Raw genomic sequence first — 18,732 nt, forward strand, 5'->3', positions numbered from 1 at the left:
ACCAATCTTCACACAGGGCACCACCAACCTCTTCCGGGAGATTCCCTCTGTGGGGAATTCTCCCTGCGGGCCCTAGCAGCTCTGAGGGCATGGGCCCCACCCTGGTACAAGGAGATGGACATGGGACCCCAGGCTGTGCCACGTGCAGCCCCTTGCTGGGGAGCCCCCAGCCAGGCCACATCAGGCAGAAAGGATGGAGGCACGTGTCCCTGCAGGAGCCTGCCCCAGGATCCTGGTAGGAGTGAAACGGGCAGGAAGGTAAGCATTGTGCTAGGTTAGAACTGCCCACTGTCAGGGGATAGAGGCTCCCTGTGACCTGTCGTGTGGGGAGCAGACCACCACTCCTGCTCCCTCCTCAGACCCCGCCAGCTACAGTGGCCAGCCTGAGCCTGGTCCTCCTGGCCAAGGGCCCCTGTAGGCCTGGGCACCTGTGAACATGCCTGGAATGTGCTGGGGAATCGGAGGTCCTCGGACAGAAAGGCAGGAGCCAGCCCTTCCTGCAGTTGCCACACCCCAGGCCCAGCCCTCCTGGGCCCACCGCTTACCACCAAGTTCCTGCACAGGTACCTTTCTAGCAGTTTCAGCCGTAATTGCCCAAACCTGGAAGCACCAAGGCGTCCTTCAGTTGGTGACTGGATAAATAAAGTGACCCATCCCATCCAAATAATACAGTATTATTCAAAGCCAGAAGGAAATGAGCTACGCCAAGACACGGAAAACCTCAGATGTGTCTTACGTGAAAGAAGCCAGTCTGAAAAGGCTACACACTGATTCCAACTCTAGGACATTCTAGAAAAGTCAAAATTATGGAGGCAATAAAAAGACCAGTGTTTGCCAGGGGTTGGGGGAGCAAAGGAATGGGCAGAACAGATGATTGGGGACAGTGATCTACTCCGTGTGACACCGTGATGGTGGACACGTAACATCATACAGGTGTCCAGCCCAAAGAATGGACAGCAGCAACTACGGACCAGGCTGATGGCATGTGTCCATGTAGGCTCATGTCCCCCACCAACGCAAGGTGTTCAGAGAGACGGAGGGAGGGCAGGGGAAAGGAGGATATGGAACTCTGAAGCCTATTAATTTAGCAACAAAATGCCATGATTGTCCTAATCCTCAGGGCATTTCTTCCAGTTACTGATAGACCAGGAGCCCCACTGAGTGGAAGGGGTTCCGCCTCCCAGCCCCATTCCCCACCAGCACAGCCCTTCCTGTCTGCAGACGCCACCTGCACACCGCAGGAAGCCAGGCATGGGCCTGACCCCCCCGGCCCCGCCTTCCCAGGCCCCACACTCCACTGCCTCTAAGGCTACCTCCCGCATGCTTCCATGTAATACTGCGGTTAGCCTTTCTGGTAAGGAAATAACTCGCAGAAACAGTATGTAGTTTTAAAAATGCAAATCCTACAACTCAACCGACCTAGAAATGGCCAGTAAGCACGAGAGGATGCTGGAGATCATGCATCAAACCCCAGAGCAGCCAGAATCCAGACAGAACCACGCGTCAGGGAGGATGTGGAGGAAGCAGGCCCTCCTGCACCCCAGATGGGGTGGACGTGGAGCTGCTTCCCCTCTCAACCCACACCCTCCTCCCAGGTGTACCCCCGGGACTGAGACTGCGACCCTGGTGGCGGGGGTGGACGCAGCCGTGAATGCACGTTGGAGCACCCAGTGTGCCCTGGGTGGGCGGTCTGGGGGGCACACGCAGGCCGCTGCACGTCCCCGGACGCAGTGCGTGACGTTAGAGATGCTGACAAACCCGCGTCAGCTACGCCTGCTCAATTCCAAAGGTTTATTTCCTTCAATGGTATTACACGATGTAATGCAAATGGGGGGGGGGGGAATCACACAAAACTCCTGTAAAGTAGACCAAGGGTCGGGTGCGGATTCGTGGAGGACAAGACCAGCTGGCAGCACACACGCTGGAGGCAGGCACGTGGTGGCCCGCTGCACGAGCCCCCTCCCGTGGCACCAGCCTCCCGGTGGCCTGGGTCCCAGCCGACCGTAAAGCAATAAATATGCACAGGTTCCGTGCAGCAAGGAACCAAGTCACTGGCGGACGAGGCAACGACTCACAGGGCTGCTATGAAATCCAAGCACAGGGGCAATATTTCAAGTATTGCAAAGAAAGAAACACAAAGATGCCCACGTCTTGATGTTAAGACCTTAAACCCCTCGCCCAGGGCGCCTGGACTCAGGCGGGCTTCCTCTGCCCTCTCCCCACCAGTCTCCCCCCAGAGCAGCCAGGACCCAGCCTGCGGTGGGGGGGGGGGGGGGAGGGGGGAACACACGACTTTGACTTTGGCATCAAACCCACCGTGAAGGCTGGATAGGAGGCTCTGCAGGAACCGCCCCCTTGCCCACCCACTGCCTCCAGGTGGGAAGGGGGGCGGGGGGGGGGAGGGCTGCCCTCACAGGCACCCCTGCCTCCACCCACATCCACATAACGCTGAGCACCCACCCGGCCCTGCCCCACCCTTCCTAAACAAACATCCTAAACTCCTACAAATTTTCTTCTTTTGTTAAAAAAAAAGAGCTGCAGAAAAATAAGACACGTTTCAGGAGTAAAGTGTAATAGACTTCAACGTCTGTTCTGGGTTCAGAAAGCTTGGTGCTTCGTACTGTCCGTCCCTAAAAGAACATTTAAATAAGATGTCTGTGTCTCCCCGGGGGATCCCAGGCAGCAGGCCCCACGCACACGCGAGCCTGTCGGTTCATATACGTGCGTCTGTATGTAGGTATGCACACGCGCCTCCTAGTGCGGCAGGGGACTGCGCCTGCATAAAGTGCTCCGTGATTCACAAAGCTGGGTGGGTGGTCTCGGGGAAGGAGAGGGGCCAGGAGGCCACACCGTTTCCTGGGCAGAGCGGCTCTCGGGGCCTCTTCCTGTCCTCAGCACGGCGGCCGGCATCAGGGCTGCCCCGGGGTCTGGGTGGGGTTGGGGGCCGGCCGCAGGTGCCCACCCGCCTTCAAGGAGGCCAGGAGCTCAGCCCATCGGTGAGGCAGGGCGACCGGCCGGATTCGGGTTGTGTGGAGCCCTCCCAGCGCCCCGAAGCTCAGGCCTGCAGCTCGGGAGCCCCGCTCCCTCCCTGACACCAGCAAGCAGCACCAAGGCTACAGGCCTGTCCCTTCGAGCCTGGCCAGCTGGCCACCCCCAGCCTGGGGGATCGGCAGAGGAGATCCAGCCCCCTGGGCACAGTGAGCCAGGCACCCCACAGCTCAGGCACAGATGCCGGTCAGCAACGCCGAGAGCCTCCGCTCAATGCACAGCTTGCCTGCAACGAGAACGGCACTGTGAGCAGGACCCTGCCACCCGCCTCTCCCTTGAGCCGTCCCCTGGCTGGCCCGGCGGCACTCACACTTGGCAATGTTCTCCACGTCCGCCTGGTCAGTGAGGATGTGTTGCAAGCCCTCCATCAGCAGCAGAGCCTTGTGGTAGCGCTGGACACAGTCCTCCCGGCGGTGGAACATCTCGTCCAAGGCGGCCGACTGCACCTGCTCGAGGGAGGCCAGGGGCTGAGGCCAGCTGCCCCGAAGCCCACACCAGGCACAGGGGGCCGGGGGGCCGGGGGGCCGGCCGTCGCGGCACACACATTGGGGGTGTGGCACGCGGGAACACTGCCGCGGGCCTCAACAGGGACTCATGCGGCCTTGGGCAGCCAGCTGGCCGACACTGCCCCAGGGGGACCAGCACCCCCGGGCAGACAACGGTCACCGCTGGGCAGGAGGAGACAAGCTCTCCCCCAGACCTTTGTGCAGACTGCACATTTATGCTACACAAATGAACGTTCTCAAAAACAGCCACCACCGGGCGCCTGGGTGGCTCAGTTGGTTAAACAACTGCCTTCGGCTCAGGTCATGGTCCTGGAGTCCCGGGATCGAGTCCCGCATCGGGCTCCCTGCTCCGCGGGGAATCTGCTTCTCCCTCTGACCCTCCCCCCTCTCATGCTCTCTCTCTCTCTCATTCTCTCTCTCTCAAATAAATAAATAAAATCTTTAAAAAAAAAAAAAAAAACAGCCACCACCTCAGAGCCAACGCTTCTTAGGCACAAAGACCCCAAAGACACGGAAGCGGAAAGCCGGGGCCCCCTGCGGCCTCGCCGCCCGCGAGCTGCATGCTTCCGGAGGGGCCGCCTGCGCCGGCCTCTCCTGGAGAACACTCACCCACTACAAGGCTTGAGAACCAGGCCTCCTGCCTGGACCCAGCAGCCAGACAGGCGTCCAGCACCGGGCTGGGCCTGTGGAGGCCGGGGGTCAGCGCTGACCGCCGGGCAGCATGAAATCACACCCCCGCCCGCAGTCCAGCAAGCCGTGGACGTCAACGGCCCCCCATGGCCCCCACCACCGCCGTGCCACACGCCACGCGGGCCTACCGTCTGCACCGCGTGGCTGAAGATGAGCTTCTCGGCAGTGACACTCTGGATGCGGTCCAGGAGCCGCTGCTTGTCCAGGAAGAAGCGCTGCAGCCGCAGGCTCAGGCCTTGGCAGGACACCACGCTCGCCTTATACAGCTCGTTCAACTTCCGCACCACTGCGGGCAGGGGCCGGGGACGAGGGCAGCCTCCGTCAGCGCAGGACCCCCGCCCCCCGGGGCCACCGGCCACCGTCACGTCGCCGGGAGCTGGGCCGGCCCTGCTCCAGGCGACCCCCGGGAAGGGCCTTCCTCGGCCCCCTCCCACCCCTGCCTGTCCACGCTCTCCAGCCTCCGTCGCTGCCCCTGGGGGCGCGGCACTCACCCTGCTTCACGGTGGACGACAGACACAGCTTGCCGGCCCGGATTTGGTCGATGGCGGTCTGCAGGCCCGAGGAGAGCAGCTCGGCCACCTTCAGGTAGAGCACCAGCTGCTCCGCGAAGCTGGAGGGCGGCGGACGCGTGAGGCGACGCCGAGGCCCCGGGCCCCAGGCCGCCTCCCCCCCGGCCCCGCAGGGCCCGCGCACCCCCACTCCCGGCTCAGCAGGCTGATCTGGTCAGCCACCACGCTCTCCTGCAGCTGGTACTCGGGCCCCCCGGCCGCGTCGCTGGCGCTGCCCCTCAGGGCCGCGATCTCCAGGACGTGCTGGACGAAGACGAGCGTGAAGCGCAGGCTATGCAGGATCTCCGTGTGCTCTTGCTGCAGAGAAACGGGCGGCTGAGGCGGCGGCCGTGGCCCCCCGCCCTCCCCGCCCCAGGACCTGCCGCCCACAGCCGGGGGCCCTCACCTCCATCAGTGTCTCCTCAGGGAGGTCAGGGGCCTCGAAGGTCACAGCCCCCTCTAGGTTGGCGGTGACGGGGTCGGCGAAGCTGCAGCAGTGTCCGGGGGCCGGGACCTCCGGGGCGGCCTCACTACAGGCCCCGGGGGCCAGGTGACGGGCAGAGGGGGAGTTGACCGAGCCAAGAGAGCTCGAGGAGCCCACTGCAGGCAGAGGCCGGGGGCAGCGATTCAGGACGCAAACCCCTTCCCGCCAGGTCTGGATGCCTCGGTCTACACTCCTCCCCTGCCACCCACCGCGGACGCCCTGCCCCCCCGCCGGGGGCCCTCCGGTCCAGAGGCGGGAGCCGTGGGCGCGTCCGAGCCCCGAGCCTGGGACCCCGACCCGACGAGGACAGCCTGCCCGGGGCGGCTGCAGACACGGTTGCTGTGAGCACTACCCACGCCCCACGTGTAAGAACGAGGCCACCTCACGCCCCTGACCTGTCCGGGCCCCTCTGCAGCGCCGTTTACACCCTGCGGCCTGGAGGAGCACCGTGCAGTCCTCACCTGACAACATCCTGGCACGGGGACCCTGGGGCGGCGTGGTCCCGCTGGGGGGTGAGCCCACGGTGAACACCACGGGAGACGGGCTGCTGGCCCCCCCGGAGCGGGCTCCCGGGTGCAGGTTCCCTCCGAGGCCAGCAGAGGGCGCTGCAAGAGCGGGACGAGCGGCTCAGGGCCCGGTGGTCGGCGCCCGCCCCCCGCCCCGCCGGGAGCCCGCCGGCCCACCGATCTCCATAGGCTTCTCCTGCAGGCTGTCCGTGCTCCCCGAGTCAGGGGCCTGGGTCCCAAACGCAGCCTTGAGGAGCAGATCAGTGAGGCGGCCGGTACTGAGGGACCTGCAGGGTGAGGAGCCGTGAGGAGCCGGCCCGGGGCCCCCGCCCTGCATCGCCCAGCCCGCCTGCCCCATCTCACCAAACGCCAGGCACACACAGGGCCTCACATCGGCTGGCCGTCTCCTGCCCACCCTGGCCGCAGGTAGTGTTCCCCGTTATCACACAGGCCAAGTGCGCCCAGATAGGGTCACACAGGGAGGAGGCGCAGACGGGGCCCCTACCCACACGCAGGTCTACTCCCGGCTTCTCCTCCCAGACAGCGAGCCAGCAAGCGTGTCGGGAGAGCCCCTTCCCACGCACCTGCCGAAGGGGCTCTTGTCCTCAGTGGGCCGCAGGCCGGGGCCCAGCTGCTGCCCCTGGAAGGGTCCTGCCTCGGAGAGGTCCGGCAGCGTCCGGTTCCGGGGGGGTGTCATGACCACACCCTGCCGGGCCAGGAGGGTCAGCAAGTTCTGGGAGCTGGGGGTCTTGGGGAAGTCGAAGGCAGGCATGGCCTAGGAGGAGCAGGTGGGGTGCTCAGACAGACCACCATGAGGGCGCTAGCAGCCCAATGCTGGCACCTCTGCGGCCCCACGCTTCCATCACCCGGTCTCTGCAGCGAAGGCACGAGGCCTTGTTGGCTGCAGGAAAGCAATACAGGCCCCGCACATGCCAACCCCCAGGCACACGGGCGCCCTCGGAAACGCCGCCTGTGTCGCTAACGGGCCCGGCCCCGCTTCACCAGCAAGGACGCCACAGCAAGGACTGAGCTAAGTGTCTTGCCCGGAGCGGTGCTGGAGCCTGTGGGGCACCTTCTGCGTTTCCGGGGCCCGAAGCGTGTCGCACGGGAATCCTGCCAGGAGGGTGGCCGACAGCCTGGGCAGGTGGATGGGAAGGGGTCCTCGGCACAGAGCCACACTCTGAGGGCTTTTCCCAGGACCGGTCACTTCCTCCCTGCCCCCCCCAGCTCTGTGGCCCCGTTACCTTGGTGGGGGAGCCCAGGATGGGGGGCAGGGGGTTGCGCTGCAGGAAGTCAGGCAGCTTGGGCGAGCCTCGCAGGGGCCGGCAGGACTGCAGCCCGTGGGCTGGCTGCGGGGGGCTGGACTGAGGGTGGCCGAACGCCGCCCCCAGGGGGTCCGTGGGGGGCTTGGGCAACTTAGGGCGGACGACGTGCAGGTCGGACAGGTTGGGAGCACTGTGCAGGCGATAGCCCAGCCCAGCGGCGTGCGGGGAGTGCTCGGGCGCAGAGGAGCCTGGAGCAGGACAGGACAAGGCCTGGTCACTACCTCGTGGGGCCTGCCCAGCCCAGCCGCCACCAGCAGCAAGAGGAGCGTGTGTGTGAGGCCCTCGAGTCTGGGTTCCTCCCCCTACCCCGGCTGCTCGGCGGTGCACCTGAGCAAACGGGCGCAGGTCATACCGCACGGCGGGTGCGGACACTGAGGCCCAAGTGCCGCTCCACAGCCCAAGGCCTGAGCTTGTCAACAGTGCCCCAGGACCCGACCCTCCCTTCCCCATACGAGTGACCGTCGTGAGCAGGAAGCTGGCCCCTGCCCCTGGCCCACGCCCACACCTACCTGCACGAGGGGATCTGCCACCCCGCATCTCGGCTCCTTGGGGGGAGGGTGCCCCGCTCCAGCCCTGCCGTTCAGGGAGGATTCCAACTTGAGGAGAGAGGAGTCACCAGGGTCACGCCCCGACAGAGCCAAGTCCCCTCCCCTGCCAGCCCAGCCCGGGGAGATGCCCAGTCCCTCGTCAGAAGCTCCCACCAAGGGCCTTCAGGTTCACCTTGTGGAGACGGTGTGTAGGGCCGGCCCCCACCCAGGGAGAGCTTCCTGGCCAGGGCAGCTCCGTGCTCGGCGTGGGATGGGGGTGACGGACTGGCCCGGGCAAAGCCCAGGGGGCTGGTGCTGCCCGACCTGCGGATGGCGGAGGACCTGGGGACAGGAGCAGGCACGAGGAGATGAGAGTCACGGCCACGCCAGACGGCTCGTCCCTATCCGTTCAAATAACGGGTCTCACTCAGGAGCCTCCAGGAAGATTGGACCACTCACCCTCCTGCCTAGAGTGATAACTAAGAAGTGAAGACCCCAGTGTTCCCCCTGGGCATCCTCTGGCCTGAGGTCACAGTCCCTGCCGGGACAACCACTAGCCCACAGGATCTTCTGTAAATTACGAAAAGAAAAGGGCGGCTTCTCCTCCTGCTATGTTTGTTGAAACTCATCAAAAATCAACACTGGGTTTTGTAAATTCATGATACTTGACTAACATCTACCAGAGAGCTGTCCTAATAAACCTAAGACCTCCGCACATCCGTGAGCAGGGGCGGTGAGACTTACACAGTGCACAGCCTGCACAACTGTGCATGTGGGACAACCCTGTACCACTCCAAGGAGGCTGCAGGGGCTTCTCACTACAGCTCTCCAGGGCATGCCCTTTGGCCCCAGGGGACCCCTACATTCACGGGGGGACCAGAGGTGAGGGGGACCATGCTGACCGTGTGGTCTGGCACTGGGTGGGCGACTGCAGGTTCTGCTCAATGCGCTGGTAGTTGCGCACCTGCGTGGGGACCGGGATGGGGACGGACACGCCGCACCTGCTGCTGGAGGGGCCGGCCCGGCTGCGGTGGGAGGAGAGGCGGGGGGGTCAATGGAAACAGAGCACTGAGCAGAGGCCCAGCCCCAGACACAGTGCAGGACACACCCCCGAGGCCGCCTGCTTCCTCAGCTCTGCACAGGCCACCGCCACCATGCAGGCAGCCGGGACTGTCCACGCCCGCCCCACGCACCCCGGGCCACAGGGACGTGTGGTAGAAGGCCAGGCTGGGGCTGCTCCCCCGCTCGGCTCCGGGGACCCGAGCCCACCCAGCCCCGCAGCTCCCCCCCACCCCACCCCTAGGTCTACATCCCTCCCGCCACAGCCCCCCCCTCCTGGGCCACCCACGAGAAGCCCGGTGTCCTGCAAGGCCTGAACCAGGACAGGACCTGCGGACACAGTACCACCTGCAAAGCCCAACCTGGGGCTCAGAGCCCTGACCCTAGCTTGGGGCCCTGCACGGCCCTGTCCCACCCCAGCCCCTGCTCACCCTGAGGGGCTGGGAGAACTGCTGCAGGGTGGGGAAGGAGATGGGGTCCGGCCACGGCTCTCCAGGCCAGCGGAGGCCACCAGTGAGCTCCTGGCAGGGACAGATAACATAGACAAGGCAAAGGGACAACCGGCAAGGACCAGCATTTCCCTCTCCCCAAACCAGGAGCGGGCAGGGCAGGGGGCTCACCCGCTACACATCAGACTGTCCGGGGGGGGGCTTGGCACCAGCCGCCTCGGCCACCAGGTCACCTGTGGACGAGAGATGAGTGAGGCTCGGCCTGGGTACCTGTCACATCAGGACAAGCGTCCACTCCACGCTCCTAGGCCACCTCACCCACCATGGCTCCCTGATGGCCCCACACTCAATTCCAGACAGTGGGGGGAGGCTCCAGGCAAGGAGGGGAGAAGGCAGCGCTCCCAAGTCCCCACCTCTGTCCCCCAACCTGACCGGACCTCAGGGCTCTGAAGGAGACCCTGAGTGAGCTCTCCATACCCCAGCCTTCAGCCACCTCCAGGCCGGGCGCCCAGGGCTCCCAGTCTGGGCCTGACCTCTGCTCTGGGACCCTGGGTCCCACACCTGCCCCATCAACCTCTCTCACGGCCCTGTCTCCCGCTCACTGCCCTCCTGCCCCTGCCCTGGGGGTCCAGGGCCACTCCAACTCGGCCCTGAGTCCCAGGAGTCATGGGATGGCCACAGGCAGCAAAAGGAACTATCAAAGCTCAGGGTCACGAGAGAAACTTTAGAGCCCAGGACGGAGTTTTGGGTGGTGCTGGGCCTGTCCCTGAGGCCTGAGAAGCAGTGCTCAACAAATACGAAGCTGGCAGCAACGCCCTCCCTGGGAGCAGACGCTCCAGAGGGTGCAGAGGGCAGGCCCGAGCACAGGGACTCAGTCCACAGACCAGCCACAGATAACTGGGACGACGTGGCTTTGACTCCACAGGCAAGCTGACCTGGCATGGGAGCTGCCAGAACCACCCTGAGGGCACACAGGCGGAGAATTTCGCGAGCACGCGCACACACACACACACACAGAGCTCACAGCCAAAGCAACCCCTAACCCCCGACCTGGAAACTGGGCCGGGACCATGACGAAGTCATCCGTGTCGCAGGACGAGTCCTTACTGCTGCCGCCGGAGCCCCGGGAGCCCTGCAGGAAGCCGGCGGCGTCGGCCGGGGAAGTCAGCGTCTTCTGGAGCTGCTGCTGCATCTCTCCCAGGGACTGGGGGTCAGAGGGGAGGCCACTGAGACTCGGCCCCGGGGTCGGGGGAAACGGGGCTGCTGGGTGCTGACCAAGGGCTCAGCGTGCCCTCCTCCCCGTCAGGTTCTGCGTGGCCTGCCGCCCGCCAGGCCCGGGCTGGGCCCCACAGCGAGTCACCAGATGCAGCCACCCAGCTCCCACCGGGCTCCATCAGTCCCACGAAGGCCTGAAAGGGGGGCCGCTCTGCGCTCAGGACATAGGGCATCCAACGTCTGCCCTCGGCGTGGGCAACGGCGGTCCTCCCTACCACGGGCCCTGGCGCCCCAGCTCTGTGTGCACCCCCAGCAGGCCTCGCCCAACCCCTGCCGAGGGGCTGGGGACACGAGCTGGGGGGCGGGCTCCCGGACGCAGGGCCACCCCGCTGCCCTGCCCACACGTGCACAGCACACACAGACCCGCGCCAGGCAGGTCGGCCTCCGGGATGCGAGCGCTGGCGTGGGGGGCCACGAGAGCTTTTGCCAACTCGTCAGGCTCCAACGTTTCCCACCCCAGCCCCTGCTCACCCTGAGGGTCTGGACGTGTCTGTCCGCAGCTGGTGGGGCGGCCAAGAGCAGGAGAGCACCCACCTTCCTGGGGTTGACAGCGAGGGACAGCCCTCCGCATGACTTGCACGCGGCGCCAAGCCCCGGGGGGAGCAGCCCGGGGCCCGGCCCGGCGGAGACTCACCGGAGGGGAGGCCAAGTGCGAGGTAGAGCTGCTGCTGGAGCTGCTGCCGGACCCCGAGCTTGGGTACGAGGGCACAGGCACGGGGGGGGCTGGAGGGGGCACAAGTCAGCGCGCGGGAGGCCCCCACCCCCAGCCGGGCCAGCCCAGCAGCAGCAGGGGCGGCCCCTCACCCCCCGTGGGCCCCCCGTGGCCGCGGGGCCCCAGGAGCCCCAGGGGACTCACACTTCTTCACGGTGGCGCTGGCATCGAGGAAAGGGTGCCGGAAGAACTCGTCTGCGGGAGGGAGGACGGCAGAGGCCTGAGCAGAGCCCTGACCCCAGGGCTCCCTGGGGCAAAGATGCTGTCCCGCCCCCCCAACTGCCGCTGGGGCCTGAGCCCCAGCAGGCCTCGGCGCCCGCCCCGACCGGCACCACACCAGGCGTGCAGGGAGACGGCCCCAGCTGGGAGCTCCTCTCCTCCCCTGGCTGGGCCCCCCCGCCTCATGGGTTTTCCCAGCGGCGGCACTTCCCATTGCAAAACCGGGGTTTCCACAGCCTGGGCTGCTGGGAAAGCGCTGTGGGCACCCGGGAGCTGAGAGCAGGGGGCATGCAGCCAGGATGCGGCACGCCGACCCAGTGGGCCGTCAGGAGTGGACACACGCTGTGGGCCACGGTGTGACCGGGAGGCCGCTCACCAAAGTCCATGCGGTCCTTGTGGTTCCGCTGCAGCAGGGCCAGTAGCAGCTGTCTCAGCGGGGCCGACGTCTCCCTGGGGATGCTGGGCGGGGCCAGAGACAACATGACCCGCCGCCCGCCCGCCCACCCAGGGTCAGCGAGGGGCGGGGGCGGGCAGGACCCGGGCACTTACGTGGGTACCAGTGTCTTGTTCCTCTCATAGAAGAGGCGAAGGTCCTGGGGGCTGCTGGCCTGGTGGGGGACGGCAGCGTGAGCGCCCCTCAGAGCCTCCAAGCCCCGTACGAGGCCCCCCAGCCACGCCGGCAGGCCAGAGCCCTCGGCCAAGCACCACAGGCCCTCCAGGCTCCCAGGGATGCCCCCTGCCCCCGTCCAGGCTGTAAACCACAGGCACCACAAAAGGGCAGCCAGTCGGGCCAGAAGCCAGGCGGCCAGGCCTCCCTGCCCCCCAGGGCACACCAGTCAGGGTGATCTTGGGTGTCTGGTGTGACTGGATGTTTGCTTCTTGAAATAAAACAAGAGTCCATGCACCTCCCCCAGCAGAGGACCCCAGCATGAGCTCTCCCCTCGCAGCGGGCACCGCATGCCCTGGGGAGCACCTGGTGGGCACGCGTGTGGTCAGCCATCTGCGCTCACCGCACACCGCCACATTCCAGGCACCGTTCCCGGCACCAGCGAAGAGCCAAGAGCAAGAGAGCGCCCCACCTTCCCGGGGTTGACAGTGAGGGACAGCCCTCCGCATGCTCATGCAGGGAGGAAACGGCAGACAGGGAGGGGGGCAGGGAGCTAGGGGCCAGCCAAGAAGCCGAGGAGCCAGCTGGCAACAGCTGAGCGCTGCGTGGTCAAGCCAGGAAGTCCCGACGGGGTGTGCAGCCCAGCACGGGAGGCTCAGAGCCCCCAGCCCTCCGGAATCCCACTGCTGAGCAGGCCGCTGCTTTTCACAGGTGGTGCTCCCCGGGGCCTGACACCCACTCAGTGCCTCACGCCAGCAGGGCACGGCAGGAGGGAGGGCACAAGGCTGGGTTCAGACATGCACGTGGGCACACACGGATGCGCTCCGGAGCTCGCCGACTCCAGCCTGGCCTGCGGCAGGACGGGGCCCCACGTGACCGCGTGGTGGGGAGCCACGAGACCACCTGCCTCTCGTGAGCGAAGGCCGCGGGCCTGCAGTGCTCTGTGGCTGCGCTGGGACCCAGAGCCGAGTGTCGGGTGCAGGGTGCGAAGCGGCGGCCAGCCCACGCCTGACCTGGGGCTCGCTCACCTGGAAGGGCGCCTTCCCCGTCAGGCACTGGTACACGATGGTGCCGATGCTCCACAGGTCTGCCTTCCCGTCGTAATGCTGCGACATGATGACCTCGGGGGCCTGCGGGGAACCCAGCGAACAAGTCAGCCCTGTGGCTGGAAGGGACAGTCGGGCGGCAAGTGAGCTCGGGCGCCAACACCAGCCAAGCGGAACGGACCAGAGCCCCCCGCCGCCCGACTGCCACGGGTGTGGTCGAGAACAGTGCGGCCTCGCCGGCTGCAGCCGACATGCGGCGGGGAGCCCACGACTCGCGCCTCCCACGGGCACGCGGCTGGGGCGCCACCTACCATGTACATGGGCGAGCCGCAGAGCGTGGCCGCCATCATGTTGCTCTGCAGGTACCGAGCGAAGCCGAAGTCGGCTGCGGGAGAGGGGGCGCGTGAGGGGGGCGGCCCTGCCCCCGGGCCTCCCCGCACGCCTTCCCCCGCCGGCCCCGGCCTCACCGATCTTGACGCGGATGCTGTTGGGGTTGGCGCGGCGCCCCCCGGGGTTGGACAGCAGGATGTTCTGGGGCTTCAGGTCACGGTGGATGATGCCCTTGCTGTGCAGCAAGTGCATGGCGCCCGCGATCTGCTGCAGGAAGAGCCGGATGGTGTCCTCGCTCAGCGTCCGCATGGCTGCAGGGACAGGCGACTGGGGTGAGGGGCCACAAGCCCTTCGGGGACTCCCTACTCCACCGCTGCCGCACCGCGCCCCCGGCCCCGCCCCTCGCTCACACCACGGCGCACGCCCGGCCCGCCGCGAGCCCTTCTGCTGCGGCTGCCCGGCTCCGGGGGTCCTCGTGGCCCTGAGCCGCCCGCCGCCACGCACCGCTGCCCTGTCACACCCCCTTCTCTCGGGTCCCGTTACTTCTCCGGAGCCGCCCCCACCCCCACTGCAGGTGAGCCCCAGGGCCCGCCCTCCTGAGCAGAGGGATGCACAGACGGATGCGGAGGCAGCGACCAGGAGAGTGCCTGCCCCCCACCGTGGCAGGGTCCTGGGGAGGCCCACCCCTCTGTGGTCAGCCAGGCCTTGCTGGGGGCCCAGGGTGCTCAGGACAGCCCAGCACCCTGCCGGGCAGCCGGCCAGGTGCTTCGGGCCCCCTGCAGGACCAGGCGGCCATCAGAAGGCACCGCATCCCCACAAAGCACCTAGGGCCCTGCTCCCAAGGGGCCTTCCAGACCCATCTGTCCTGAGAGGCTGTTCCACCTTCCACAGCAAGTGCTGGGGGTACGGGAAGACCCTCCACCTCCGTCAGGCTGCCTTGCAGGCTGGGTCAGGGTGAGACTGGGCATGCAGCCCCCTGGCCAAGGGGTGTCCACTCACTGTGCAGGTAGTCAGCTAGGTCCCCACCGTTACAGTACTGGAAAAGACCATTGGCACAACCTGGTCAGCGGCCCTTCCTGGACCGCCCACCACCCCACACCTGCTCCCTTGCCCCCAGCCTCCTTCCTAGGGCAGGTGTCCCCTGCAATCCGTAGTTGAAGAGGTCAGTGGGGGGCTTGATCACCTCAGGCACCTGCCACGGCCACGAGGGTTCCCGATGGGGTGGCCCTACGCCCACGGACATGCACCCAACCTCTAACCCCCAGGTGACAAGGAACTGGGAGCCAGGAGTGTCTGGCCTCCCTGTCCTCCCAGCCGGGGCTGCAGGAACTCACCTCCATGACCAGATAAACAGAATTGGCCATCTCCTGCAGGACACAGAAACAGCAATGAGACGTGGAGAGAAGCACCCCCCGCCCCCAGCAGTGCTCCAGGAAGCCTCTCTCGGCCTCAGTGTGACCCACGGACTCGGCACCCACGCCCTCGACACGCCCCCTGGGCTGCGAGCGAGGCCAGGGAGCATGGGCAGCGGCCGGCTGGCTGGGCCCAGGGCCTGCTGTACCAGCGCTTGGCCCCTTGGGGAGTGGCCAGAAGACGAGGACCTGGGCTGTGATTTGTTTTTGAGGTCCTCTGCACTGGGCTTGACTGACAAGAGCGGCAGCCGATCAGAGCACTCTTATTTGCCAAGTCTGGGGAAGAGGCTGAGGTCCCGGGAGGGGTGTCTGGGGTGGACATGGACACTGCCTCCAAGGTCCCAGTCAAAATCAGGGTCAGCCCAGCCCTGAAGTTTCAACAGGGCTCAGCTTCACGTTCTACCCACCCAGTGGGGGACCCAGGTCCCCAGGAAGGACACAGTCGAAGTATGAAACCCTTGACCCACCAATCTCAGAACCACCCCCGACGCCAGGATCAAGGATGCCAACAGGATTACAGCGGGCAGCGCCAGCCAGGCCATGGGGGGGAACACCCCATGTTTAAATGTCAGCACCCCCCCCAGAGCTCCACCAGCAGAGGGTGTGAGTCCAGGACAAAGACAACCTGGGCAGCAGGAATGGCGGGGCGCACTCTCAGGGCCGGGGCAGGCAGACCTGCTCCAGCACGCCCCCACCCTGCATTCCAGGCCTGTCACTGGGAGGGGGCGGGCCCGCCCCACTGGTCCCTCCAGGCCAGCTGCAGGGCAGAGATAACACAGGAGCAACTCCAGGAGAGTCCCAGGTCACAGGCCTGGGCCAGAGGGGCGGGACGCAGAGAGCGCACCGCGGAGGGAGGGAGGGGCTGCCGGAGGGGAGTGGGACGCTGGCAGGCAGAGGACCCAGGAGAGGGCAGAGGGCGGGCGGGAGGTGAGGACCTAGGAGGGGCAGCACTCGGCCCTCTGTGCTGGGCGCGCCCCACAATTACTCCTCACCAGTCAGCTCCGGGGAGCACTATGAGCATTCTGGTCCCAAGTGGCCCAGAGAAGCTAAGTCCCTTGCCCTGGGCCACACAGCAGAGGGGCAGAGCTGGGAGTCAGGGCCAGGAACGTCCAGAAGAGCCCCAAACTCACCCCGCTGAGCCAGGACAGGCAGGGACAAAGTGACAGACAATATAGAGACAGAGTGTCCCCAGGGAGTGACCCACCAGGACTGGCAGAGATGCCAGGGCTGCGTGGGAGCAGTGAGAGCAGACCCCTGGCCTGCCTCTCTCTCCCGCAAATGTGGGAGTGCCCTAGACCCCACAACCGCCTCCCCTGAAAAGAAGGCCCCCACAGCAGAAGTGACGAGAGCCCCCTTTGTACTCAAGAGCCCGCAGGACCCCCAACAGGGCCTAGGCCCTGCTCCCACCCCTGCCCCCACACTTGAGCCACAGCAGGCTTCCAAAGGGGATGGTGGATGCCCTCCCTCCAAAGACCCCACCCCACAGGCCCTAGAGGCCCCTGGCTCCTACCCGCCCCTGCGCATCCCCCAGCCCCACTGGCCCACTGTTCCTAGTGCTCCCCAGGGCCTCCCTCCTCCCCACAGGTCACAACTTTTCGCCTCCCCAAAGGCCTCCTGTCCTGAGAACACCCTGAAGCCTCCCCGAGGCTTGTGGATCCTCAGTGGACAGTCCGTTAGCAGTGGGCCAGAGGGCCACCGGGGCTATGGGGACCTAGCCTCCTCCTCCCCACTCTGATCTGTCCCTCCGCCTGTGGCCTAGGATCAGCCTCACCTCCAGCAGGCCCTCCCAGGCGTGGAACACAAGAGGGCCAGCAGGGAAAGAACACAACAGGGCTGGGGCCAAGGGTGGGGAGCCAAGCCAACCTCGCATGGGGCATTCAGGGTTGGGGTGACCCAGGGAAGCCAGACTGGGGTCTCCCATGACCCCGAGCCAGAGGACAGCTTCAGACCAGCCCCTTCCTGCTGGCCTCTCTCGCCCCACCTGTGACACCCTAACTCCACTGGCGGGCACAGCCCGGGCCAGTTCCCAGGCGAGGTCAGGAAGCACGCCCAGGCCTGGGAAGGAGAAGCCAGCTCGAGTGTGTCCTCAGCCTGCCCCTGTGGCAACAGCAAGCCAGGTCCTAAGAGAGCCCGGCAGCACGGCTGCCAGCCCTGACAGGGACCAGGAGAAGGCCCGGGCAGCATGTCTCCCTGCCCCTGGGTGGGGCACCTTTCCAGACAGGCTCCATGCCCAGGCCCCTCCCAGGGCCTGCTGCCCCATCCACCTGGGGCCACGCTGTCCATCACTGCTGGGTAGCCCCCATCCCTCCCAGGGAAGCCAGCTCTCCGGGCCCCCCCCAGCACTCCCTCGGTGGCCACGGCTGACCTGCCCCTGCCCAGCTCACTGCCCACCCACAACCCCACTGGGCCTCCAGTCCCACTCCTGCTGGCCTCCACACAGCTACACTTGGTTTGCACTGGCTCCCTTGGGAGTGAGCGGAGACCACATAGGCTCCAGGCACCGAGCCCCCTCCCTGGGGTCGGTCTAGATTCAGTCTACACACTTGAAATGACCAGGATCGCTTCCCTCCTGGAGGAGGCAGATGGGAACTGGCGGCCTACTCTCACCCTCAGGTGGCAGGTTCTCAGAAGCTCATTATAACGTTAAGATGGAAACGTGAACGTGGCCAAAGCAAGGGCCCTCCAGACCCCGTGACCTAGGAGGAGCGCACCAGGGCCGTCCTCACAGCCCCACGGCCAGCTACCCCCACGCCGCAGTGCCCTGCTGCCCTAGGGACATGGCGGGTCCCGTCCGTGTCACAGCCCACCCCAGGGGAGGAAACAGGACACGGTCACACGGGGGCACGGGAGGTTGGGCAAGGGAGGGGCAGAGCGGGGCGGGAACCCTCAGTCCAGACCACCCCACCGTGCAGCCCCCAAGAAAGGGGGTGATGAATCCCAGCCTGAGCACCTGACGTGCACAACAAGGCAAAGCCTTACAAGGACATGAAATGGAGCCCTCTTCATCCCCTGGCAGGGTGCCCACAGGCCCTGGGGACAGGGCTGGCCCGAGCGTCACGGCTAGGTGTGCTGGGCAGCCTGGTACGAGCATCCAGGCACGTAGGAGGCCGCCCCGCCATGGGGCGCTAAGGTGCTTTGCCTAATAGGATCCTGGTAGGCAGGCGGGCCCTGACCTAGTTAACCCCTCGGACGTGGGCCCTCTTGGCTCGGGAAGGTGGCAAAAGCTCCAGTGGGGGCCAGAACACAGCCGCCCAGAGGAGCAGGGCCGCTCCCCGCCCCAGGCGGGGCTCTTCCAGCCAGCTCCCAGAGGGAAGGGTGCCCAGCCCCACCCTCCTTCCTCGGGCAGCCTCCTGCAGCTGCCGGCAGGCTGGCCCGCCGTCTGCGGCACCCTCCTGCCCGCACACTCGGCCGGCCCGACTCAGGACACAAGGGGAGACTCTCAGGGCAGGGGAGGCGTGAGCCGGTACGATCCCTCGGAAAACAGAAACCACGTGCTCCTCCCAGAGATGCACCAAGCCCCAGTCGCCACACACCGGTCACACGGCAGACGTGACCCACACAGATGCCCACAGCAGCTCCGTTCTAGGGCACTGACCAAGACGGCTGACGACGGGACACCACACGGCCACAGAGCCCCCACACCCCCAAGGCCGTGCCGAGAGCACACAGACAGGCAGCGAGCTGGGGGGGTCCAGGGCTCGGAGGCGGGTGGACCGGGAGAGAGACGTGCCCACAAAAGGCAGCACAACGGACCCCACCCGCACGGAGAAACTCAGGGGCTGAGCTCCTGGGGCCAGCCACGTTGGAGTTCTTTCCTCATCTAAGTGCTTAACGAAGCATTTCATGATCTGTGTCTCCCACCGCCCAGTGTACGTTATACTTCAAAATTCTAAGTCAGGGCGCCTGGGTGGCTCAGTTGGTTAAGCGACTGCCTTCGGCTCAGGTCATGATCCTGGAGTCCCGGGATCGAGTCCCTCATCGGGCTCCCT

The 18,732-nt window shown here is 66.1% G+C and overlaps 1 protein-coding gene across 1 annotated transcript in view; it reads right to left on the reverse strand.

The window, feature by feature from the left end:
* Window positions 1-1,777: 1,777 nt before the first annotated feature.
* ULK1 (unc-51 like autophagy activating kinase 1) overlaps window positions 1,778-18,732 on the reverse strand; it is a 21,439-nt gene continuing 4,484 nt past the window's right edge. The window contains 26 exon segments of the mRNA XM_035016801.1: window positions 1,778-3,274; window positions 3,359-3,494; window positions 4,373-4,530; window positions 4,736-4,854; window positions 4,938-5,110; window positions 5,199-5,392; window positions 5,738-5,881; window positions 5,960-6,069; window positions 6,367-6,557; window positions 7,027-7,295; window positions 7,617-7,703; window positions 7,828-7,976; window positions 8,537-8,659; window positions 9,125-9,214; window positions 9,314-9,342; window positions 9,344-9,375; window positions 10,193-10,346; window positions 11,052-11,140; window positions 11,274-11,324; window positions 11,725-11,807; window positions 11,898-11,956; window positions 12,984-13,085; window positions 13,313-13,386; window positions 13,469-13,642; window positions 14,331-14,367; window positions 14,666-14,698. Of these exon segments, the coding sequence (XP_034872692.1) occupies window positions 3,219-3,274; window positions 3,359-3,494; window positions 4,373-4,530; window positions 4,736-4,854; window positions 4,938-5,110; window positions 5,199-5,392; window positions 5,738-5,881; window positions 5,960-6,069; window positions 6,367-6,557; window positions 7,027-7,295; window positions 7,617-7,703; window positions 7,828-7,976; window positions 8,537-8,659; window positions 9,125-9,214; window positions 9,314-9,342; window positions 9,344-9,375; window positions 10,193-10,346; window positions 11,052-11,140; window positions 11,274-11,324; window positions 11,725-11,807; window positions 11,898-11,956; window positions 12,984-13,085; window positions 13,313-13,386; window positions 13,469-13,642; window positions 14,331-14,367; window positions 14,666-14,698 (2,916 nt within the window). The 3' untranslated portion in view covers window positions 1,778-3,218.

Source organism: Mirounga leonina, unplaced genomic scaffold (assembly GCF_011800145.1).
Source record: "Mirounga leonina isolate KUSES-001 unplaced genomic scaffold, KU_Mleo_1.0 Mir_171, whole genome shotgun sequence".
Classification (NCBI taxonomy): Eukaryota; Metazoa; Chordata; class Mammalia; order Carnivora; family Phocidae; genus Mirounga; species Mirounga leonina.